We start from the raw sequence: 26,015 nt of genomic DNA on the forward strand, positions 1-26,015 counted from the left end.
AGATCCAGCTCAGACATCACCAAAAATAAAGAGAGGTGGTCAAGCTCACCCCATTTTCCAAGCTCCACCCCACCAATGATGCTTTCTTCAGCTTGCGGATGATAAAATGTCATCAGCTCAGGAACCATTTAATTTCCCATCCAATATTTTAAGTTTAATAGTTGTCTGAGCATCTAAATGTTTTTTTACTAAGTAAGGCAAAACAGGAAACTGTGTCATGGTGATGCCCTCTTCAAAGGATGTGGCATCATGGGACCCTGCCTATCTTTTTTTAGGGGGAAGGGACATCCATAAGGAGCATTTTAGGGTGAATTTTCAGGGGGATTCGATGCAAAGGACCTGAAATGATTGCTGAAGCAAGTGCAAGAAAATGGACAAGAGACTTAACTAAAGTCCATTGTGATGCAGAGGGGATACATTGAATGCTGGAAAGAGTAAAGAGAGATGGAGAACACAAATGGTAAGGACACCCTTTCTGGATGGTCCCCAACTGCTAAAGGACTCTTTAACAAGATGCTATATCTTGTTGTTGTTTTGCTGATGCTCATGATGTTGTGTTTCATTTTGACAACCACTGTGTTTTAGACTTGGAAAATTCTTTGTTCACCTAGAACTTTCACAAAATGCTGATGCAATCGATAATCCTTGGAAAGAGACTGGGTGTGATGTTCCCCATTCATCCCAAACATGGTGAAGCTTGAATGACTACAGTCATGGGGTGGATTATGCAGTATAATTGCTGGAGGTTACTTAGAAATTGAACTTACATTCCCAATTTTAAGGAAAGGTACAGCACTGAAGCAGGGTGGAATGAAGCTAATGTGCAACAAGTTCTGTTCTGATTTGGGCCAGGATAGAGCTAATTTTCTGTCTTGTAATTTTGCTTTCAGCTAAGTAGTCTCTTGTAAGTAGCTGTACTTGCTGAAATTAACAGCAAGTTTCTCAGTCAGTGTCTGCTTCTAGGACTGATAACACTCCATGTTTATAGTTACATCTAGAGAATGTTATGCAGAACCAAGGCCACTGCTCAGTTCTCAGGAACATCTTATGCTTGGGAAAGAGAAAAGGAGTGAAGGGGTCACACCTGCAACCCTCCTTTAGGGAGGAGTGGACAAGACAGGTGACAAAAATTGAGCAGAGTATTCCATCCCATACATGTCACAGTCTGTATAAATTTGAGGGATCACAAGGGTCAAGCCCCTTCCTCTTTTTTCTTCTTCAGCCTTCCCTTCAGCCCTTCTTCACCTGTTCCTGTTTGCTTCAGCATTCTGGGAGGATTCCATCCACTCTTCGGCCTGTGGTCCTGATCCATGCCAGCCTGAATCCATGTGTTCCTGCCTCCAGCTCCTGACTGCTGCTGACTCCAGGAGTCCAGCCTGGACTTTTCCAGGACTGCCCTGCAGCCTCAGTGGTGATGTGAGCATTACTGGGGGGGAGGGGGGAACATGGTATCGTTTTTCTGTATATTTGCATATATTTAATTCTTGTTCCTTTTGTTGATCATTGCCATTTCATTAAAGCTGTGTAGTTTAGTTTCCAATTTGTCTCTCTCCCTTATTCTCTCTCCTTTCATTATCAGGGAGGGGAAGGGGATTAACAGAGAGCATCTGTCATTTGGTTAATTGCTGGCCCAGCATTAAGCCATGACAAGTTCATACCATGACAGTTCCCTAGGCAACCCTAGATGTTGGCAGCATCAGAGGAACTTGATGTGCTGACTAAGAGACATTGTGTGGAGGGTGGAGTGGAGAAACCATGGCCAGGCTCTGTGAAACAACAGGGTTAGAAAGTACTGTGGGACCAACCAGCTGCACTTTTGCTACCCTAGGCCAATAACCTGCCACCTTTTGACAAAATGCTGTCCTTTAGGTGAACTATATAATCTCATCATAATACCAAAACACATCTCCATCCCCAAAAGTTACCCGTCTCCAGGGTGTGACCACCACTCCCTAAGCTTTGCTCTATAGTCTATTGCTTTAAATGCAAAGAGAGAGAACTTTGCACCAGTCATGATAAAGGTGTGTATGACTAGAGTCACTCAAGCTCCACCTGCAGGTAAAATAGTAGAAAAGTAGGTAGAGAGGGGAAGGATGCCAGGGAAGTTACCATGGCAGGGACAAGCCCATACCTCTGACCTCTGGGCCCAGTCATCAGGCTAAGTCTCTCTTCCACCTGATCAGGATGCCTTTGGGTAATATTTGAACACTCTACTGCGCTGGATGTCTCCCTGGGAATAGTGTGAATCTCCACAGATTCACTTTCTTTATGTGTTTGTGACCAGGCTGTATTACTCAAAATACTCAAGGAAAGCAGTATTACTTACTTTCCAAACTCCTCTTTTAGGATTGTTTTACAAGGCCTTCAGTTTTTCCCTGGAAATCTGTAGGAGCAGAAGGGAATGCCTAATGTCCTTAGTTTCACCTCTGCTTCTGCACAGCACCTGAGAAGCACTTCCTGATGTCAGCCCAGATTCATTTCAGTTACACCACTTCCAAACACACTCCTTCCTTCCTTTCCCCTGCTTTGCTCCAAGGAAAATCACCGGCTTCCTTCTCCAACCTGATTCCAACTTTCAGACACCACACTGTGAATTTTACTAAACAGCAGTAAATCCTCACAGATAACAGCTGCACACACAGCTCAGAAACCAAACTCAAGGGCCAGCTGCCACGAGGCCCAAGTCACTCTCCTGAGAAGACTTCATCCCAACCCCAACTGAACAGCTGGCCTGTAGCAGAAGGATGTCCAAGGGCCCCCTGCCAGACATGTGGCAGAAGGAGACAAGGAAATCAGCAATGCTTAGGCCCAGGCTTCTGGATCTTACTCCTATACTCCCCAGCCCATGGTTCCCATCATGGGAACCTCCCTGTCCTTCACAGAAAGTACCTCAGAATTCCAGGGAGAATTCCAGGGAGAGTCGGCATCTTCCTCCTCCTCTGTTCTCACAGCTGGCAGGGCACCTACACAACAGGGAAAAAGGGAGACACTGAATGTTTTTATTTCACTCTTTTGCTCCCCATCAGTCAAGCCCTGCATCCCAAAGATGTGCAGTTGTTCTAGTGCTGAAGGACAAAATAAGTGAGTGTTATTCAAAGGGTTTCTTCACACCTAGCCACACCATAGTATTTCCTTTACACTGCTACCTCCTCTTGCCCCCTCTCCAGGAGAAGGTGGCTGTGCACAACACCGACACAGCTGCACACAACCCCCAGCACACCTCTGGGTAACACTTAGGAAGCTACAGGACACAGAGTCTGGGTCAGCTGCTCGCCAGCTGACAGCTCCACAATCTGGTGTTTGCTATCACTTCCCATTGTACACCAGGTACTGTAAAAACACTCTCCAAAACATCCTCACACTAATGTCACTAAAATCACCCACAAACAACTCTCTTTCTGTGGTGCTACCAGGAAAGATCTTCCTGGACAGCGAGTTGTTACCCTGCACCTTCCCAGACACACAAGCACTGACATTTAAGAATAAGTAGAGGCTCACAGCTCAAATACTCCCCACAAACACAAAAAAGCTCCCCCCATCCTGGCTGACCAGGGAGATACCAACAGATTGGAAGTCAGTCAACATGACACCTGTATATAAGAAGGGATGGAAGGATGATCCAGGAAATTACAGACCTGTCAGTTTGACTGCAGTTCCAGAGCAGATCATCCTGAGAACTATTACACAGAAGAGGCAGGATACACCAGGGATTCAGGCCCAGTCAGCATGAGTTTATGAAAGGCTGTTTCACAACCCTGAGGGAGATGGGCTTGTTTAGTCTGGAGAAGAGGAGGCTGAGAGGAGACTTTATAGCTTTCTTCAGCTGCCTCAAGAGAGGTTGGAGTGAGGAGGGGAACAGCCTCTGCTCCTTAGTGACTGTGATAGGAGCAGAGGGAATGAACGGAAGCTGCACCAGGAGAGGTTTAGGCAAGATGTTAGGAAACATTTTTTCACTGAGAGGGTTGTCAGGCATTGGAATGGCCCAGGACAGTGGTGGAGTCACCCTCCCTGGAGGTATCTAAAAGGCATTTGGACCTGGTCCTTAGTGACATGGTTTAGTAGTTAGCTTATGGTGTTGGTCAAAGGTTGGACTGGATCTTGGGGGTCTCTTCCAACCTAAACATTCTGTGATTCTGTGATCTCCAAGAGCCCTGAGGCCCCAGAGGAAGTCAGGGTAAAGGAGAAGCTTGTCTGGGCTAGGACTGGGCTAGGGATAAGTTAAGCAATCTGGACATCCATAAATCCACAAGTCATGATGGGATGCACCCATGGGTGCTGAGAGAGCTGGTGGAAGCCATTGCTAGGCTGCTTTCCATCATCTTTGGTAAGCTGTGGGGAAGAGGTGACCGAGAAATGGAGGAAAGCAAATGTGACTTCAGACTTCAAAAAGAGAAAGAAAGAGGACCCTGGTAACTATAGACCAGTCAGTCTCACCTCCATCCCATGAAAAGTGATGAAACGTATCCTTGGTGCTGTCACTAGATATATCAAGAATAAGAGGGTCATCAGGAGAAGTCAGCATGGTTTCACCAAGGGGAAGTCAAGTTTAACCAACCTGATAGCCTTTTATGAGGACATAGCCAGGTGGATAGATGATGACAGTGCAGAGGATGTGGTCAGTGGAACAGAGTCTAGTTGGAGGCCTGTAGCTAGTGGAGTCCCTCAGGGGTCATTACAGGGATCAGTACTGTTCAATATATTCATCAATGACCTGGATGAGGGATCAGAGTGCACTATCAGCAAGTTTGCTGATGACACAAAACTGAGAGGAGTGGCTTGTAGTGAAATGAGGCAATCAGGTGTTGCTAATTAGGAGGTAGGAGGCATGAGCTCGTGTTAAGCCCAATTAGGACTGACTCCAGCTGCACATGAGCAGGATTGGGGGGCCAATAAAAGGTGAGGCTTTGAACTCACCACCTCAGCATTGCTGAGCTTTGTACTGCTGGTATAAGCACCACACGCTAACCTGATTGCACCACTGGAGCTCACCCCTCCTCCCTGCCCACCCCACCAAGATGGTGCTCATGCTTAGAAACCCACTCCAGAGAAATGACATTCATGGTTAAGATAAATGTAACAAGCACTTCAGTTTTTTTAAATGACTGAATTACTCTGCAATAAAGAGCCAACAAAAGCCAAACTGGAAGAAACGAGCTGTATTTATATCAGGAGGAAAAAATAATCTGTTGTCAATTTCAGCAATCCCTATTTCATCATTTCAGACAATTAAGGAAAGTCCTTTCCATGAATTTCAGCAGAATAACAGAACTTAAGTCTTATCTGTTTCATACTTCAAGTGCCAATTTAAGTTTCTGGACTATTTCTTGGTTTTCTTTTTTCTTCTCTTTTTCCTAGTTTTATCATCATGAAGTGTTCTATGCTGTGGTAAGCTTGACCGTATGGGTTGCTTAGTATGTTAGGAGTCCCATGAAAATTTCCTTTTATATGTCTCTCATTTGGCATGATGGATCTAATTTCAGTTTAGCAAGAGACACTTGCTCTGTTTCTGAGAAATGACTTGAATTGATCTGAATCTCTGGAAAATTGAGAGGTAGTAGAAGAATAGTACACTCTGGGATTTTTTTCCCCTAATTTACTTGTCTAAGAGCGTAGCAGACGAACCTTTCTTGGGGCATGGTGCTTCAAAGTCAAACAGGTGTTCTGTCAAAGGTGCACAAACAGTGCTCTGATCTCACTGCCTTCAGACTTGGCTGGCCTTCTTCAGTGCTTCTGCTCCAGACCCAGCTGACCTCCTCCTCTGGCTGCTTCAGAGTAAGCTGAGCATGCACTCGGAATCTCCCCTTTTATTGGCCCCCCAATCCTGCTCATCATTAGGTCAGCCCTAGTTGGGCACAGGTGGGCTTAACACTGTGATAATCAGGAGCTGTAAATAATAAAACGTAAAAACCCCTTCAGTTTCATGCTTAAGTGAATGACATCTTTTGTCAGAAAAAAAATTCCAAACCTTGAGCCTCATTACAAAGGAATGAAAAAGATGCTGAGTGGAAACCTGATTGCATTCAAAAGCATCCTAGAGTCAGATCCTTACCACGTTACCACCTCGGCAAAACTGCACTGTATGTCCCGATATTTAGGATGGAGTCGGGATCTCACCGGCTGTCCACCGAACCTCCCTTGCGCCTGCTCTACAGCTTTGCCGTATCAATCGTTCTGCCTTGGGTCCTTCTCTGGGTGTTTGCTTTGCTTCCCTTACCCATTGAAAAATACCACAAGACAGGACACTCTGAGTTACGCCAAACTGCACCTCCCAGCGGGGCGGGGCGGAGAGGGGCGGAGCGGGGCGGAGCGGGGCGGGGCGGGGCGGAGCGGGGCGGAGCGGGGCGGTGCGGTGCGGTGCGGGGCGGTGCGGGGCGGTGCGGGGCGGTGCGGGGCGGGGCGGTGCGGTGCGGGGCGGAGCGGGGCGGAGCGGGGCGGAGCGGGGCGGTGCGGTGCGGTGCGGGGCGGGGCGGTGCGGCGCGGGGCGGGGCGGGGCGGGGCGGAGCGGGGCGGGGCGGAGCGGGGCGAGGCGGAGCGGGGCGGGGCGGAGCGGAGCGGGGCGGAGCGGGGCGGGGCGGAGCGGAGCGGGGCGGAGCGGAGCGGAGCGGAGCGGAGCGGAGCGGGGCGGGGCGGAGCGGGGCGGGGCGGAGCGGGGCGGGGCGGAGCGGGGCGAGGCGGGGCGGAGCCTCCCGAACGCCGCTCAGCTCAAGGCACTCACGTTTCCCGCCCCCCCCCCCAACTCTCGCGAGATCCCCCGCGCACGGCGGTAAAGCAGCTGCTCCCGCCCCGCCTCCTCTCCCTCCCCCGCCCCGCCCCTGGCGCTGTTCAACTTCCGGTGCCGGCGCCGTTCGCTTCCGTGGCGGAGGGAGGGAGGGAGGGAGGGGTGGAACTACGGCGCTATCCCGGGAGCTCCGGGATGGTGTTGGCAGCGGCTGCCGGGCCTTGACGCCGCGCTCGGGTAAGTGCGTCCTTCCCCCGCCTCACTTTGCATCCGGGACAGGGACTCCTGCGGCTCAGGTGCGGCCTCTTTCCAACCCCTCCACCCCATCCCCCGCTGCCCCCGCTTCTCCCGGGATGGCCGGGTCTCAGGGCCCCGGAGACCCTGGGGAGGGTGCAGAACCCAGCTGGGTCCCCGGGACCACCTTCGTCCCGGCAGGGTTGTGCCCCTAACGCAGGGGCCAGGCCACCCTCAGTGACTCTGCGGAGGGGCTTCCCGGCGGTGTGGGCCGGGCAGGGAAGGGCCGGGCAGGGCGGTCCCTCCGCTGTCGGCCCCAAGGCCTCGGCTCTCAGGGTCTGGAGGAGTCCCGGGGCTCCCCTGTCCTGCAGCGAACTACTTTTTTTTTCGCCACTTGTCACCCTTAGATCTACGATTTCCTGTGTTTTTTGAATAAGCAGAGAGGAAACAGATCTATAAAGGTATTTAGGCGTTTAATTCCCCTTTGGACTTGGCACTTTTTTTTTTTTTTTTCCACTTTCAGAATCCTGCATCACTACTTCCCAGACTCCCCAACTCCCTTCACCCTTTTATTTATTTATTTATTTTTAAAGCGAGCTATCTCTCTTCTCTGAAGAAAAAAGGACTTTTTGCTCTATTTATTAGAGGGAGGAGAAAAAACCACTACTGAATGTTTTGGTTGAGCCACTGGGATTTACATTTGCCCCGAATTTTACCTTTTTTTAAAAAAAAATTGGATTTTGATGCTACCATACATGCCTGTCAGCTTCAGAGAACTTGGCCTTCTTGTACATCTTAGTAGAGTTCTACACTGTTAGGTACTACTGTGAAATATATGCCTTTGTTTTAAGCCTGGTTATGCAATTATTTGTTATGTTTTTCTCAAAACTCAAGTGTCATGTCAGTTGTTTAATTTCTCCTTCTTGCCCCTTCACAGATACTTTGGTTTTGTCAGCCTTCTTACAGCCTTTGGAAGGCAGTATGGCCACACAGACATCATACCTGTCTAGTCTTCTATGCAAACTGATTCATGTAAAGACTCTATGCTGACTTTTGACAGGTTTTTCTGCCTTTAGTAATACAAGTTAACCTAATGAAATAAAGGATGAACATTTCTCCTGCCATTTTCTGGAGGAGAAGAAGTCCTAGGGGGTATGAATCAATCTTATGTGGGGTTTGGCCAGACTGTTAAGAGTGAGAAGAACTGAATTAGGAGTAGTGTCAAAATGTATAAAGCCACGACAGACTGGATGGTCTGGTTTTTGACTTTAACATTCTGTCCCCCTTTTGTTGTAATTTATTTATTGGTGCAGCTCCTATGGTGGAGGACTGATGCAGCAAAAAATCTCTTTATTTGGGTTACCAAATCTGTAACTCTTCACTGTGGTGAGTTACTGTTGTGAAGCTGCAGAGAAACATCCACTCTTGACAGTGTAAATTTGTTTGCTTTCCTCTGTCCTGGTAGCTGACTCAAGGCTCACTTCCAACTCTTAGAGAATTTTTTCAGTAACCCCTCTCCTTTTCACTTTCTGTGATGGCCAGACAAAATGTAGCTCTGAATATTGCATTTCAGGAGTGGATGGGAATGGTCCTAGCAGGTTGTCTGGCAGGGGCATTTCCACAGCAGTTTGTTTGAAGGAGCAATGGTCAAGCAGTGGCAGAAAATGCAGTGAAATCGGGTTGTAAATGGTGACAAAAGCCTGGCATTCTCCATCACAACTGAACATCCTCTTGGCCTGACGTCCTGTAACTCAGGATTCCTATAACTCATTCCTCAAGTGCTTTAGGGCCGTGCTCCTCTTTCATCACTGTCATGGTAACTGCATGGAATGGATTCTTTGTTTCACTGTTAAGACAATGATGACACCTGTTAAATAAAGAACTAACCCTACTTGTTTTTGTCCTCCTTCCCCCTCCCTCACCACCCCACTCTTCCCCCCTTCACAGTACTTCAGTTTTGCTAATAGACTTTGTTCTAATTGTTGTCTAGATTGAAAGCAGCAGTAATGCTAACTCTGGCAAGCAAGCTAAAGCGGGATGATGGTGTCAGAGGACCCCGGGCATCCAATCCAGCTGCTGATTCAACTCGGAGGGTGTCTGTTCGAGATAAGTTACTTGTTAAAGGTGAAAGGAATTTATGTTTAAATATTTTGTGAATTGCAGTTTGCAAGTGTGGTGCAAGCATTCAGCATTAAATTGTGTATAAAGTGATTTCCAGAAGTAATTTCTGAATTGCTTGTGATGTACCTCCTGATTTATGCTGTTCAGTGGGTAATGGTGTGCATTGCATCTCCAACAGGTCTTTGCCTCTGGGACATCTACTTCAGTTGAAGAGTGTGAAACAAAAAGCTTCCTCCTTACTCTGTTTAAAAATTAGTCCATTGTTAGGAACTGTGATTGATTAAAACATTGTCATAGAAAATTATTATCAGTGCCACTGAATATATAGGAGGAGAATATCAGATTTGATTTGATAGAAGTTGGTGTTTTTTGAGCAAAGCTGTAACTGCCTGTGACAGCAAAGAAAAGCCCTAAAAGTAATATCAGTCTTCTGTAGGTCTCTAATGTTATATATAGATCAGAGGCAATAAACCTTAAAAAGCTTAAAGCAATAGAGAGAGATATTTTTCATAGTTCTGGTCCCACTGGAAGTTGAGCATGAAGCAGAAAATAAAACCCCAATACTCTTATTTGGCTGCAACAAGTGGTCTATTCTGGAAAGGCTACTACGTGCACTAGGTTGTTACTAGCCAGTTCTCTACTGGGAGAGGAAAGCCCTAACTTTTTGTGGCAGCTCTGGGTAAATAAGGTGGTTTGTGAGACAATAATTATACTATATTTTACTAAAACTGGGGACAACTTACAACAATCCATAGGTGCTGGCACTTCACAGTCACTGTGCACTTAAACTCTGGTTTTTACTCTGTGGTGGTAGTAGTTGTGTATTTAATGTTAGAGTGGTGCAGCTTGATCTAGTGGCAAGAAATATATTGTTTAGGTTGATATTTCTGCCAAAACTGATTAATAGTGAACATTTTAATACTGATGTCTAAGCTGTCAAGATTCATGCCAGTCAAATGAAACACTTGTTTCCTGGTCTTATTTCAGAGTGACTTGAGACTGACACTGGTGCTTTTATCTTAATGATATTTTTTAACTCTAGCATTATATCATTATATTGTGGTGTTTTGTTTTGTTTTTTTTTTTTTTTTTTTGCTTAGGGCAGATTCTGCTGTATAGCTGTATGCTAGAGCAAGATTGCTCTGCAAATGGTGCTGCCTCAGTGCCCTGGGAGGTGCCTTAGCTAGACTGTGGGAACATTCTGTTCACAATTTTCTCGTTTGTTCTAGGGACAGGGAGTTTATTTGATAGTAATTTTATCTGATGAGATAAGTCTTTTGAAGAGCTTGCTTTAGCCTTTCAATTTGGAAATTCTGACAGGGAAGGATATCAGGCAGGAGGAATAAGCTCCTTAACCAGGTAAACTACAACTGCAATGTCTGTGTAGTGTGAAATGCCTTAAAAAATGTAAGTGTACCCCAAGCAAGAGCAGTTGTGTTTTTTACTTTTATGACTGAAACCTTGCCTAAGTCTGCAGGGGACAAAAAGAATGTAAGCTGTAGAGAATTAATATTGACATTGTAATTGTTATGGCCACCACTAGCAAACCAGCACACAGAGCAAGTTGAATCTCACTGACAAATGTTAAAAGCAGGTCACTGCCTGCATCCTTCTGACAAGTGTGAGTGTTGGGTCCTGATCTGATTGTGTGTGAAAGTTGTATCATGTGGCTCTCCAAAAAGAGCTGTAGGCAAGTGGCTGTCAATCTGGTTAGAATGGTGTCAGGCCTGAATAGGGATGTAAAATGATCAGAAATGTAGAAATGGATCACTTTGGTATAACTGCATTGAAAGTGAGGGGAAAAATCTAGTAGCTTGTGTGAAATACTTGTTGGCACATTATCTTAGGCTACACATTAAACTAAATGTAGGCCATTCAATTGCAAATGTTTCTAGAACTTGCTCCAGATATTTAAGCTAGTTCAGCTGAAACAGAGTCTACAACATTCAGAGTGAAGATGGTATTCTGATGTTGATACTGTTTTAGGTCATGTTGTCTGGATCTGCAGGAATGAGATTGATAGGGATCAAGAGCAGAGTCCTTGTAAGTAGAAGCTGTGACTGCTCTTTGTTCATGCTGAAGTTACCAAATGGATGGCAGTTGCAGAATGGGTGAAAGGCTCAATCAGGTCAATCTGTATTAAAAATCTCTTTGGCAAAAAAAAAGAAAAGAAGTGCTGGCCATCAGAAAGGAGGAGGAGATGAGAACAAGCTCAGCATGTTCTGCCTTTGTTTTCCTTAGTAGCTGTGTTCAAGAGAGTGCATGTTCAGTTACACCTTTTAATGGTATTAGGAGTGTTATTCTACTGTTGAAAGCCTCTGAGGAGGAAGAATGAGGGTCTGTGGTCAGGTAAGTTAGCTCAGTGATAGCTTGCTCTTTCTGTAGCACACCTGGATCCATTTAGGCCTCAAATAAGTCAGAAACAATATAGTTTGAGTCAATAGAACAGCAGACAACTGCTCTGTGCAGTGTTTTCCAGAGCAGCTTAGACACAGCTTAGAGCTGCTCTGGAAGCTTAGCTGAGGGAGATTTGGGGCACAGAACACTAAATCCTACCTGGCCCTGGTGATAGTGTATGAATCAAAGACAGATGGCTGGTTTTCTGATAAAGTGATGATAATGTGCTGGAAAGATACTCTGCTGTTCCGTATTAAACTGGTGATAGTCTAGCAAATTCTGCAGACAGATGTTTGCCAGTTTTTCTTGAGGTATTACCCAGATGTAGTGTCTGGTTTTTTTATCTGGAAGTAAATAAAAGACTGCCTTGTTTGTGTTGGTAAAGAGTCTGTCATAGGAAGATGGTATAGGATCTCTTTGAAGGCAGGTATTGTCATACTGATAACCCTGCAGTCCTCTATTGCTTACACTGATAAATAGATGAAGGCCATTATTATTATGGGGTAGATGGCTGTGACTCCAGACACCCTGAAGTGTAGATGATGCTTATAAACTTCTAAAAATTTGGCGTAGACAAACTATATGTGTCTCCTAACTAATATTAACTTAGTAGGGAAAAAAAAACTAGTTTAGGTATGGTTTTTAACTATTTGCACCACATAAATGAGGAGAAAAGTTGACAATTAGTGTTTGGAATATTTTTACTAAAATTGGCAGTATGTGAGCTATCACCAGAGTGTCATCAGGTGCTGTTCTTGGCTTTAGTGATGGGTGGAAGTAAGAGGAGCTAACTAAGGAAAGCTATAAAGATAGATGAATAGTATTAGGAGGCAAGCAGCATTATTCTGCTAGAACTTACACTTAAAAAAAATTGAGGTTTTGTTAGAATGTCAAGGCATTTAAACTCTAGCAGTCCTAAAGAGGCACATTAAATGGGGGACCTAAAGAGGAAAGGGAGTCTTTTTGGGCAAAACGAGAGAGGTATTGCTGTGGATAAGTACATGGGTTTCACTTGGGGAAAAAAAAATGCTGTATTTCTGTAATTCAAAACAAACTCCAGAGGGAAGCATGTGGTGTCAAGGCTAGTAAACAGAGCACTTCCATATTCTGACTTGTTGACATGGGGCTGGGGAGGGTGTGGAGCAAGGAGATTATAGTCTGTATGTTGCTGAAGATAACATTTCATGGTGGCTCAAACCATGTGTGTGTTATTTGTGTCCTGAAAAATTTTGTAGATGGGGAGAGTTATTGTCTGTGAAATAATTTATAAATAGCACTACTTGCTTGTGTTAGGCTTAGCTTTCCTCTGCTTTTTAAAGTTCCTAAGCTGTTTCTGAGGCATCATCAGTATGCATTCAACTCTTCTAAAGTCTGTGGTGTTTTTTTTAACCCTTTTTCCTCTTTATAGTTTAAAATAGGATTTAGAACTGTTCCCACAAGCGTTTGTGGGAACAAGAGCAGGACTTTGCAAATATAGCTGCCACTTGGGTGTGCTTCTGCACCACATCTCCCGAGAATTCAAGAACACCAGGCTGGCTGGTAGGGAGCCAGTTTGGGTCTGGGGTGACTGCATCTGAGGTTTTTTGCCTGTGGAAGATCTGGGTTGTGTCTGCACTTCCAGCCTGTCAGACCTTCCCAGGATGACTTGTCAGCATGGGGACAGGGCCTTGCAGTGCTGCTGGGTTTGCTGCTTCTTGGCAATCAGCCCTCTTGACTGGGAGAGAGGAATTCCAGTGCTCCACAGTGTCTGCACCTCTGCTAAGCCAGTGTTGAGTGGGCACTGAGTACTGTTTTATTGTGGAAAATGATGGTTTTCCCAAATAGGTGCTGGAGAGTGGTGCTGCATATGCAGGCTTGTGTAGATGCTGCTTTTCATTGTTGGACTGGCACCTTGGTTCTCAAGGTTTTTCTGTTCTTGTTTTTTGCTGGCTATGGAGTTTTGGCTTTCTGTATTTTAGTGCCTTATGTTGATAGGTTTGGAATCTTAGATAATACCATCTTTACATGCTCTGTGTTTTAGAAGCCCTGGCACTTCAGTCTTGGCAGAGCTGAGTGCCCTAATTACAATAACATATATTTGCATTGTCTGTAGGACAGATGCATGTTTACAGTAATTAATTGCATAGCTTAAAAAGAGATTTCAAGGTAAACTTCAGGGCAGCTTTATTATATTTTTAAGTAAAATTTGGTTTACAGGTTGGCTTTAATTAGATCTGCCAGTTTGGACTTACAGAATGAATTTATGTTTGCATAAATAACAGGTGGCTTTTTTTTTTGTCTTTCAACAGAGGTTGCAGAACTTGAAGCTAATTTACCTTGTAAGTATAGCATTTAATGGTATGCATTTTAAAGGGAAAAGGACCATTCAACTGGATGCTTTGACTGAAGTATGAACACTAATGATTTTTTTCCTGAGCTCTTGGAAAAACTGGGAAAAATTTGGCTACTCAGGTTTGAACAGGTTTTCTGTGTTGCTCCTTTTTAAGGGGTTTTGCAGAGGTGGATCCCTTCTTAGTGTCTGTTGGAAGTGGTATTGATCGTTTGGTTTTAGGATTTGATTGCTGTAAGAGTAGGTAGGAGCTTCCCTCATAAAACACAGAAAAGGAACCTGTAACTGAAGAGTGCATGTGTAACTGAAGAGTTTTTCCTCAATTCTCATTTTCAAAACAGGAGCAAATAAACATATTAAGTCAGCCTAATGATTTTTTAATTTCACATGCTAACTGTAGCCAGATGTGTTTGCTAATAGTGAAAAATAGTGTAATGAAAAATGTTTTTTAAAAAAGTGATCCATATTCCCTAAAAAACCCAAACCCACAAGATAGCATGGTTTTAGCTGTTACATGTATGTTATGCTAAAACCTGAAAATATTAATATCCACTTAAGTAAATGACTTGTTGCTTCTAAAGTTGAGGATAGTTAAAAGTAAAAAGTTTTCTCCTCCTTAGCTTTAGAAATTCTAGTTCTGCAATGGACAACAAAACATAAAGGGGAATAAAGTTTCTACTGCTCAGTATTTGTTGCTAAGGGTGAGTGCTGTCAGAGAAACTGAATTGTTGCTGAGCTCACTTCAAGTCTCACACTGCCATGAGTTCCTGGAGCTCAATAAGCTATTGCCTGGTAAGCTCAGAGGTACATTCAGAGCCCATGGATCAGTGTCAGTAGCATCTTGTGGTGCACATTCCTGTTCCAGAGTAAACCTGATCCCTGCAGGGAGAGAAGGGGTTGTTACTCTGCTGTGTTCTCACTGTTCTGCCCGTATGCTCAGCTTGCAAAGAAAAGCAGTGAATATGCTTTCTGCTCCTGCTGGCAGGTAGCTTGTGGTGTTTCCAGTCTTTCCCTGCTTAAGAGGAGTACTGACCATGTTTTTTTTGTCTCCAGGTTAATGTTCTGAGTGCTGCTTTTGATAAGCATCTTCTGTTTGCTATTGATTCTAAATGCAGAGCTATTGCTCAGGGCTTTTCAGTGTACAGACTGCCTGATGGGAAGGATTACAAGAGGGGGAAAAAAACAGAAGCAGCAAAAAGGGAAGACAGGAAGAGGCATTACTTAATGCTTCCTTTCTGTATATTCCTTAAGGCAATTAGAGGCATTTTACACAGCATCATTTTAGGTTTTTTTTAAACTCTTGTGTGGACTTCTCTAAAGGATAACAAACACCTGAGAAAAATGTATCATGTTTTCCAGTTACTACAATACTAGGATTTGTGTATAGTTCTAGTTATTTTTTTCTAGGCAAAAAGGGTCTATCTAATATAATTTAGCTCTTTGACTACAGAAAAAGAGCAGTCAGTTTGATGTGGGAAGAAGCTGAAGGCTGCTTGGTATGGATAACAGTGTATACATGGATCTTTAATTTAATCATCATCTAATGACAGCTTGACAGCTTTTCTCTGTTGTAGGCAAGAAAGGTCAGTTTTGTGCAAGGGCAGCAACTTATTTTGTCATCAAATGTAGACAAAGGGCTTTTATGCTGTGAACTCGGATCTGTTGAACTGAAACCTCTGACTAGTTTAATCAGATTTATGCTTTATCTTTTTTTCCACACTTGGCCTTCCTTCTCATTTTTCACCGTAGTTCGTCTAGTCTTGGAATAAAAAGATAAATTTGGTTTGTAATGAGGCTCCACAACCTTTGCTGTTAATGCACATAATTGGCTACGGGGAATGGACTTGTTCAATGAGCTAAAGGGAGACTTTGCTGCCTTTTAGATGAGGCTTCCAGTAAATACTGTATCTCATTATTCCCTGCAGGCAGACAAAGCTTTGTTAGCACACAGCTGTGGTGGTGTAACTTCCTGCAGACTGCAGCTCACCATCAAATGTTACTCACCTTACTGTGAAAGAACTTCTAAGAAAGAGATGCTCATTTTTTATGCCTTAAGTAGCTCATAGCTATGCAGAAGACCAAATCCTTTGGCATGTTACAGTCTTTGAGACAGCATGGTTTACTGAAAGGAAGTAACTTCCTTTCTAACAGCTCAAAGAAGTGAAGTTCCATCAATTCAGGTGAACTTGTAAAGGTGTAAGGAAGAGGAGCTTAGTGAAAGAGGCAATCACTTGACTGAAAAGTAGGGATTAATCAGGGAGTAAATCTGGAGAGCATGAAAGATGATATACTTGCTTTCCCAACGGTGGAGAAACAATTTTCTGATGTAATTTACTCTTTCATTTCACAGGTACATGTAAAGTGAATTTTGCTGACCCAAACAAGCTTCATTACTTTCAGCTAACTGTAATCCCAGGTAACTTTTAAGCATGTTACTTTTGTTACTGTGTGTCGATGTTTATGAATGTAATTCAAGAGTTTACCCAGGGACGTTGTACTGAAGAAATACTGGTTATAATGCAGTGGTTATTTGATAGAGGCAGTGGAGTAACTGGGGTGGATTTTGAGAACTTGATTCTAGTAAAAAGGCCATCAGGACTGAGTAAGTTTAGAAATACCCAGGTCTTGTTTGCTCACTTTGAAACATTTTTTCTTTCAGCCAGTTTCAAACCACCTTACATTATTTGCTGGTAAAAATCTTGGACTAAGTCTAGAGAAGTTACTCAGTTACAACCCTCTTGCCTTTTTATTCTTTTCCAATGATTGACTGAGTCTGCAGAGTTGAAAAGGCAGATGTTACTCTATGGAAAACTGCAAATAAATAAAAATTAAATAAATCTGCAAAATAAAATACATCTTCAAAATTCTGCATGATGCTTAACAAGTAGGAAGGAGGCTCTTAGTCACTGAATATTCAAGTATGTGAAAATTAAGTTCTTTATTAATAATAAAACTTAACATGAATACACTGCAAAGCTTCTGCTGACAAACTGATAGAAACTGAAACCTTATGACTATGTTTTCGGAATACCAAAATTTCATAATTTCCTTCCAGGTGGCTTTCTTACTAGCTACCTGAAATTACTTTGCTCTAACCATAATGGCCATCCATCTTAAAGTAGGAAGTTGTGTTTGTTTTATGGATGAGTAGGCATGGAAAATCGCTTAAATTTCAGATGCAATTATTTTTGCCACTTTTTACCTTTGAGACTCTCCCAACTCTTGTTTAAGCGGGAGCTCTGGCGTGTTACTTACACGGAGTTATTGGGCATAGATGTGCAGTGATCTGCATCTACCTGCGGCTGATTGTTGCAGGTGCCTTTTTTCCCGCAGACGCTGGTGTCCGGCAGGATGTGTGCCTGGCTCCCGGGAATGCTGCACGGCTCCCGGGAATGCTGCACGGCTCCCGGGAATGCTGCACGGCTCCCGGGAATGCTGCACCGCCCCTGCCAGCGCCCGATCCAGGGCGCTGCCCCCGTGCGGCCGCTAGGTGTCGCTGTTGATTGGCCCCAGTCGCGGTGCGGGCGGCCCGGGGTGTCCCCTGGTCCCGAGGCACCGATGGGACTGCTGGGGAGAGGGGGGGCCCGCACCCTCCTGTAGGATATGGCATCGGAAATTAATGTGGGTGCCGTTCTAGAGGCACTGCCTGCTCATCCTGTGAGGGCGATGTGTTCATGTGTACCTGGGGAGCGTCAGTCTGCTGGCACCACGGGCCCTGCAGTTTGAATGATGCCACTTGACTATTTCAGAAATCACTTGACTTTCTGAAATCGTGGCCGAGCAACCTAGGGATGTCTTGAATGTGATGCAATGGTATCTTCATACTAATTCTGAGGTGTCTAAATGTATAGTAATTTTTTTTTCTAACTGCTCTGCAGCATGATGTTGCAGTGAGAAGACATTAGTTGAAGACAGTTGAATACAGAGCGTGGTTTTTGTGCTAGCTTTGTTGCTGAAATGGTCTTGGGAATGAGATAATTTTAATATTCTAAATATAGCTGCACAGCTGAAGTCTCTGCAGTTGCAGGCTGATTGAAGTAAACATTTATTTTCCGCTGTGCATAATTAAGGTGCAGAATCTTGTCATCAGCTACAGCTTAACACAGCTCTCTGAAGGCAGAACATAACACATACCAAGAAAGTCTTTGTAGCTTTTTGATACCCTTCCTTATTGAGGTTTTGCTTTAGAGTATGCTAAATCTTAGTTTTCTGTGGGGTAGCAGAGAGACAGCTAAGTGACTTTCACAGAATTTTTCTTGTGCAAATTGGCTAAAATCTTTGCTCCAGGCAACTATTTTTGCAGTGTCTAAATGGTGTTACATGAATCTTGACAGTCTGGAGGAAGACTTAGTTTTCATCCTCCTGCATGGAAGTGCATTATGCATTGAGGTGCTGCTTGTACATGTAGCTGTTAAGGCTCTTTGCAAAGGCAAACTTGAAATATAAAAAGAGAAGTTGTAATGCAAGACAGTGATGAGTGTTGATTTTCCATGAGGGACACTCAATTATGGAAATACATGGAAGTGACCTGCAGTGTGAGGTATAATGTCTGAAGTGTTGTAATCCTTCTAGAGATTTCTCAGCCTTACAACGAACACCGAAAAACAAGTAAGAAAGTTGAACTAATAGACAGAGAATCTTACAGACTCTGGAGGTGTTAATATGTATTTAGAAAGTGCCTGAGCTAATTTAAAACATGTGTTGCCAAGGAAAAGTGGTGTTCTTTCAGAGTCTGGCCCTTCCACTTTCCTGCTGACACTGGTGATAATATTGCACCCCTGCACATCCGTTCATCTCAGTAATCCTGCAGGCAGCTGTGCACTCCTCTAGCAGAGATGGTTTTATAGAGGCAGAGAGGCTTAGCTGGTCTTGTCCTCTCCAGATGAACTGACCTTGTCTGATTTCTGTCATGCACATCAACTCTGAGTTTTTTTCCATGTCTGGGAGGAAGTGGAGTAGTCCTGGGCTAGGGTCTGTGTGGTGGGGAAGAGAAGAGAAAATGAAGAACAACTGAAGCTTTTTTTTCTCCATGCCATCAATTTAACAAGATGACAGTTCTCTTGCTGTCTGTCCTTGGAGTCAAGGACCTACATTAGGTCCTGCTGCAGATGCTGTGAGTCTGGTGTTTACAGTCTGCAGAGAGACACGAAGAACGGCTTTTCTCTTGCTGCTTGAGTATCAGGAATCTGAGTCTTCTGGTCATCTTCCTTCCTTGGAGGCCATTCTTGAATGTGTCTTTTGGACATAGGAGATTTAATTAGGAGAGGGATATTAATTAAATCTGTTTTTTTTTTTTTTTTTTAAACTTAAAACATATATACATACATCTATTTCACATTAGCAAGAGTGGAATACAAGAGCTGCTGTGCTCTTTGGTCCGAGTCCACATAATTGAGGAACTACTGAAATATAACTAAGTAAAGTTAAGGAAATTTGAAAATTAAGGGAAACGATTTTCTGCTCTTGTGATCTCCTGAACAACCTTAACAGTGGCGCTTCTGTTTTTTACCTTGCTGGACAACACGTCGAAACATGTGTGCGTTTCATGGGATTGTGTGTGTTGAGAAGTGATAGCTTAGGAAGTGTTTGGGAGGCAAAGGGGATCACGGAGGTTCATGGAAGATGCTGGTGTACACAACTTGCACTATAGAATCATAGAATTGGCTGGGTTGGAAGGGACCTCAGAGATCATCAAGTCCAACCTTTGATCCACTCCCCCTGTGGTTCCCAGCCCATGGCACTGAGTGCCACATCCAGGCTCTTTTTAAATACCTCCAGGGACGGAGAATCCACCACTTCCCTGGGCAGCCCATTCCAATGCCTGATCACCCCTCAGTAAAGAAATTCTTTCTAATATCCAACCTAAACCTCCCCCAGCACAACTTGAGACCGTGCCCTCTTGTCTTGCTGAGAGTTGCCTGGGAAAAGAGAACAACCCCCCCCCCCCCCCCCGCCGGCTCCAACCTCCTGTCAGGGAGTTGTAGAGAGTGATGAGGTCTCCTCTGAGCCTCCTCTTCTCCAGGCTGAACAGTCCCAGCTGAACAGGCCCAGAACTGGACACAGTACTCGAGGTGTGGCCTCACCAGAGCTGAGTACAGGGGCAGAATCACTTCCTTGGACCTGCTGGCCACGCTGTTCTTGATACGGGTCAGGATGCCATTGGCCTTCTTGGCCACCTGGGCACACTGCTGGCTCATGTTCAGCTTCCTGTCAATCCAGACTCCCAGATCCCTTTCTGTCTGGCTGCTCTCAGCCACTCTGTGCCCAGCCTGGAGCTCCCCATGGGGTTGTTGTGGCCAAAGTGCAGGACCCGGCACTTGGCCGTGTTGAACCTCATCCCATTGGAATCAGCCCAACTCTCCAGTCTGTCCAGGTCCCTCTGCAGAGCCCTCCTGCCTTCCAGCGAATTGACACTTCCCCCCAGCTTAGTGTCCTCTGCAAACTTGCTGATGATGGACTCAATCCCCTCATCTAAATCGTCAATAAAGATATTAAACAGAACTGGGCCCAACACTGATCCCTGGGGGACACCACTGGTGAGCGGCCGCCAATTGGATCAGCACCGTTCAGCACCACTCTCTGGGCCCGGCCCTCCAGCCAGTTCCTAACCCAGCGCAGTCCTGTATGGTGTTACTTATTTGTGTTAGTATGAACACTAAAGACCTGAGATTAACTGTGCTTTTTACAAGGAGTGACATACTTGGAAATATCGAGGATTCATGACACTTGGTTAAAAATCTATTACAACGAGCTAAGTGGTAGAACAAGTGCAGTTAGCTGTGTACTGTAGGGTGTCTTGGTGGTGCTTGAGCTGTTTGAGCCTTCAGGGGCATATTGGACCATTTTTCTGATAATTCATTCCTGAAATAGTCCAGTGTCTCACTTTGAATGCTTTGCACACTTGATAGGGAGCAGTGTCATCAAAAGGATATTAGCATAACTCTTTACATCACGTTCTTTAGAAATGCCTTGCTGTACTGATTAGGTATCTCAGCGTACATGAAAGCAAAACATAAATGCTTTTGTCTTGCTTTCTTTTTTCTTCTTTTTCCCCACATGAATCAGTGCATGTGCATTTATTTTCTGGTGAAGCATAGTGTCCTAGTTTGAGTCTGAAGAGAGACTGAAGAAGAAGGGCCTCAAGACTCTGAGAGGAGTGGAACACATCGGGGTCTGTTCCCTCTCCCTCCCTGCCCATACTCTATAAAGCTCCTGCAGACCCCAGCCCCTCCTCTCTTTCTGCGCTGCTGTTCCCCTGCGCTCCTTTACCCCCAGCTCCCCACCTGCTCTGCAGAATCCACATCCATCGGGTGCTGGGAAGAGCCCTGGAGCCCCCTCCTGAGTCGGCCCTGCCCCAAGGGACCCTCAGGCACCGATCCCTGCCGGCATCGACATCGGGTTATATATATATATATATATATATACATTTGTGGTTTTAATTTTTTATCCCATATGTTATTGCCTTTCCCCTGTTATAGTAAATCTGTTTCCAGTTCTTTTAATTTCCACCTTCAAGTCTCCAGTCTTTATTCCCCTTTTATCTTCCCTTTCTGGAGGGTTGGGGGGTAATAGAAAATAATTCTGTTCTCTGGTTTTTGGTCCACCCAAACTGCTAAGCCATGACACATAACATGCCTGGGAAGACTGCTTAATAAATTGAGCACACATCAAAATTGAACTAAAATAAAGGTGGAGAATGCCTGTGAAAAACACATATTCTGGTTATTATTGAGACAGGTTGTTACTGATATTTGCAATGGGTGAGCTTGTGACTGTGTTGTGCAGTTCAGTGTGGAGGCAGCTGTAAACATCCATGGCTGGGGTGGGGAAGAAAAGCTGTGCTCTGCTTTTATGCCTGTGTTGCAGTTGTACAAAATTTCTGATGGCATTCATACTCTCAATCAACCAGTGGTCTGCACAGACTCCTGGGAGAAGCCAGAGCGTGAGGAGCTTCCCAGCAACTCTTTTGCTGTTCTGCAGTCACAGTACTTTTGGAGTGGCATGCTGGGTGTAGAATGCTGTTGAGTCTTTTCTGTGGCAGTATCAGCTTTTACTGCCTCATTTCCAGAGAAGAGTCACAAGGATGATCAGTGATCTGGAGCACCTGCCATGTGAGGAAGGGCTGAAAAAACTGGGTTTGGTCAGCCTTGAGAAGGCTTAGGGCGAGACCTTATTACAATGTTCCAATACTTAAAAGGTGGCTACAAAGAAGATGAAGACTTTCTATTTACAAGGAGTGACAGGGGTAATGGGCCCAAGATCTGGTGAGATTCTGGTTGGGCACAAGAGGTAAATTTTTTGCCCTAAGGACAGTCAAATATTTGCATGGTCTCTAAGGGAAAGTGGTAGATTCCCTCACTTTGCACAGTTTTAAGATTCAGCTCAACAGGGTGCTGGGACATCTCATAAAGTACAGTATTACCTAGGAGGATTGGACTGTGGGTGATACTTGAGAGGTTCTCTCCAACCTGACATTCCGATTTACCTGTGCAGCTGAGGGTTTGTGTTACTTAACAGGGTGATGCTGTCTCTTCATCAGTGAGGCAGCTGATAAAAGATTGCTAAGGGGAGGAGGGTAGGAGCTGACTGCTCTCTTGTCATCGTGGCACCTACCAGCTTATGAGTGGTGAGACTGGCACATGGAATGAAACCTGTGCAGGTGAATGTGGTGCATGGGTTGGCAGGACAAAATAGGAGGCTGCTCCACATCTGTGTAGGCACTGGAAGGGCCACATATCCAGAAGACACCATCCTTTAAGAGGATTTGGATGAGACATAGAGGAGCTAAATTTTATTTTTTTTGAGTGTGTTATGGAACAAGCTAGATGATAAGAAAACTTTTAAAATATGGATTGCTGTACAGAGCTTTCCTTTGAAATGTTTGTTTTAAAAATAATACATAAAGTGATGTCGCACTCCAATAACCAATCTTCCTGACCCTTAAACCTTCCCCATGGTTGTTCTGCCTGATAGAGAGCTTGAGTACTCAAGGTGTTTACCTCTGAGCATTCCTCAGGAGCCCCAGATACCCAGTGTGCACTGGGAACCTGTCTGTTTCCTTTTGCTAATGAAAAACTCTTAATGGCAATGTCAGACATGCATTTCAGATCTCTTGTAAGCCTTTCACCTACCAAGCACAGCAGGCTGCCTTTAGTCATATGTCTGGTTAAATGCAACTAGATATTTTCAGATTTCATATTTTGAAATTTTGCTATTTTAATAATTCGATTGACAGAGGGAGGCAGGTTTTCCTAACTGATATATTAAGATAACTACAATAAAAGAGAAACTTGCTCCTGTTGTTGTCATGGTTTAATGCTGGGCTGGCAGTTAACTGAATGACAGATGTTCTCTATTAATCCCCCTCCCCTCCCTGATAAAAGAGAGAGAATAAGGGAGAGAGATGAATTGGAAACAAAACTACACAGCTTTAATGAAACAGTAATGATTTAAAAGGAAAAATTAAATATATACAGATATATAGACAAATGATACCACGTTCCTGCTCCCTTTCCCCCAGTAACTCTCATGTCACCACCGAGGCTGCAGGGCAGCCCTGGGAAAGTCCAAGCTAAACTCCTGGGGTCAGCAGTAGTAGGGAACTGGAGGCAGGAACACACGGATTCAGGCTGGCAGATGAATGGGTGGGAACCTCCCAGGATGCTGAAACAAACAGGAACAGGCAAAGAAGGATGAAGAGGAAGGGTGAAGGGACTTGACCCTCATTATCTCTCAAATTTATACTGAATATGACGTGTATGAGATGGAATACTCTGCTCAATTTTTGTCATCTGTCTTGTCCACTCCTCCCTAAGGGAGGGTTGGAGGTGTGACCCCTTTAGACCCCTTTACTCCCTTTCTCTTTCTGGAGCCCAAAATGTTCCTCAGAATTGAGCAGTGGCCTTGGTTCTGCATAACATTCTGTAGCTGTAACTATAAACATGGAGTGTTACCAGTCCTAGAAGCAGACACTGAGTGAGAAACTTACTGTTAATTTCAGCAAGTACAGCTACTTACAAGAGATTTAGCTGAAAGCAAAATTACGAAGCAGAAAATGAGCTCTATCCTGGTCCAAACCAGGACAATTGTATACTCTGAGGCATATACTTGCAGTCAAATATTGTACCCAGCTCACTCCAAGGGGCTGTGTTTTGGTACTGCATGCCATATGGCTGATGTGTGGCAGAATCCTGTTCATACAGGCATGCGAAAGTACATCAAAGGCTCCTCTGGCTTGATATTGCCTGGTACGTTGCTTAGGAAGGTGGTTTTTCCAGGATCATTCTGGGACTGTTGGCTGTTCTGACTTAAATCAATTTCTGCTGTAAGGGTGTTGGGAGTGACACAAGACACGACATTGACACTCTTGTTGGACTACCACAGAGCTAGTGGTATGGTGTACCTAAGTTAAATACTTGAAGATAACCCTGTGACATTATTTTATCTTGATTATGACAGGTATTTTGTACTATGTGGCATTCATTATTTTCTCTTATTTAACCTATTTTTGTTGGTTTTTCTTTGCTAGATGAAGGTTACTACCAGGGTGGAAAGTTTCAGTTTGAAATTGAAGTTCCTGAAGCTTACAATATGGTGGTGAGTATTTGTCATTAACCTAGTGGTTGTCCCTTCAGATTTCCTTTCCAGGTAAGAGGACTTCATAAGAAACTTGGCATTGACACTAGGAAAATATATCCAGTCTGTTAGAAAAGTACCATGGGACTGTAGAAAAAAATTTGTCTGGAAGAAACATCTACACTGTAAATTGCAGATTACTGTGGTGATAGGTCCTTTATCTTCTAGTGTTGGAAAGGTGTGTTACTGGTAGTTTGGTACCCTGTGATGAGACAAAACACATCATGCTGCTGTGCAAATACAGTAGTTGGAGGTGTTTTTCTTGACTGAAGCAGTGGAGAAAAATAGTTTAATGTCTATAATACGTGATTTAATTGAAATTTTGAAAGGTCCTGATCTGTGCTGATGCATTCCAATTACACTTACTATAAGATATCATATGCTTGATTGAGCTCTGCAAATTGTAGTTTGGAGAGCATGTATTGAGCAACATGCTGTTGTTAAACTACCAGAATTTATATGACTGCTCTTTATTTACTTCACAAAACTAGAGCAGATGATAATGTTTTTCAAAACCCACTATGGTATTCGGAAACCTGTTAAGGATAATAATTAATTTGCCTGAAGTTTGGTGGCTTTTTAGTGTCTCAGGTTCAGATAGACATGCCTTCTTGACACTGCTTTTGATATATCATCTTCACAGAATAGTTCCAGTGGGAAAAGACCTTTAAGGTCATCAAGTTAACCATTAACCCAACTCTACCAAGTCCTGGGCTAAACCATATTCCTAAGCACTGAATCACCAGTCTTCTAAATGCCACCTCTCTGGGTAGCCTGAATCAATTGTGGGCAGGAAACTGTGGTTTAAAAGTTACTCTTTTGTACTACTACTACTTTTGTACTACTACTACTTTTGTACTACTCTTAATGTAGTTAGCATTGCATCCTCTGTGGGTTTTTAATGAACCTCCTGTCTTGAATATGCATTGGGTGAAAATACTTAGTAGATTTCTGTTTTAAATTGTCTTACTGGTTAAGTGTTAAGAACCTGAGTGACATGGAATATTTTATTTACCCTGAAGGAGATAGAAGTCAATAAATACCATCCCAGCTTTTGGCAGGAGCTGAGAAGTGAAAAGGGTAGAGAAAGCTGGTGTAGGGTTTTTTTATCAGTGTCTTTAACATAGAAACCTAGGTTATGTTGCTTTTAACAGTGATACAGTTTTCTCTTAAAGGATAACATTGTAAGTTGTTTTTTCTTTTTTCAGCCTCCAAAGGTAAAATGCTTGACAAGAATCTGGCATCCAAACATCACAGAGATGGGAGAAATCTGCCTAAGGTAGCAACAGCACTCAGGTTTATTTAACCTGAGAGTTTTTTCTTTGTGATAAAGCATTGTATATAATTCTCATGCCAGTATTTTTTCAACAGATTCTACAAATCAGTGGCACGTGACCCTTAGGAATTCAGAAATTTGCTGAAAATATTGTTCTTGCTGTGTTTTAGACACCATGCAGAGCCTGAGTCTTAAGCTTAAGACTTAGTTTTGTTCAACTTCGGATAAAAATGTCAGCTCCAAAATAAACAAAACTTAGTTGTTTTTTTCTCTCTCCATAAATTAATAGTTCTCAGGCTTAAGAC

At 43.9% G+C, this 26,015-nt stretch overlaps 2 protein-coding genes across 9 annotated transcripts in view; one reads left to right on the forward strand and one right to left on the reverse strand.

Annotated features, from left to right (window-relative positions):
• The window catches only part of CMKLR2 (chemerin chemokine-like receptor 2), a 116,040-nt gene that overhangs the window by 36,974 nt on the left and 53,051 nt on the right, over nucleotides 1–26,015 (reverse strand). The gene's annotated exons all lie outside the window — the stretch shown is intronic.
• UBE2F (ubiquitin conjugating enzyme E2 F (putative)) overlaps nucleotides 6,806–26,015 on the forward strand; it is a 64,025-nt gene continuing 44,815 nt past the window's right edge. For 6 of the 8 annotated variants that reach the window (XR_011726510.1, XR_011726509.1, XM_071747058.1 and 3 more), the window contains exons 1-6: nucleotides 6,806–6,955; nucleotides 8,943–9,076; nucleotides 13,759–13,788; nucleotides 16,150–16,215; nucleotides 24,328–24,395; nucleotides 25,643–25,713. Coding sequence is in view for 5 of the 8 variants with exons in the window: in XM_071747058.1 (XP_071603159.1) it covers nucleotides 8,959–9,076; nucleotides 13,759–13,788; nucleotides 16,150–16,215; nucleotides 24,328–24,395; nucleotides 25,643–25,713 (353 nt within the window). In the remaining 3 variants the exon portion in view is untranslated. The remainder of the gene's footprint in view (nucleotides 6,956–8,942; nucleotides 9,077–13,758; nucleotides 13,789–16,149; nucleotides 16,216–24,327; nucleotides 24,396–25,642; nucleotides 25,714–26,015) is intronic. The other 2 variants (XR_011726511.1, XM_071747059.1) reach the window with 1 other exon arrangement.

This window comes from Heliangelus exortis, chromosome 6 (genome assembly GCF_036169615.1).
Source record: "Heliangelus exortis chromosome 6, bHelExo1.hap1, whole genome shotgun sequence".
In the NCBI taxonomy this organism is placed as follows: domain Eukaryota; kingdom Metazoa; phylum Chordata; class Aves; order Apodiformes; family Trochilidae; genus Heliangelus; species Heliangelus exortis.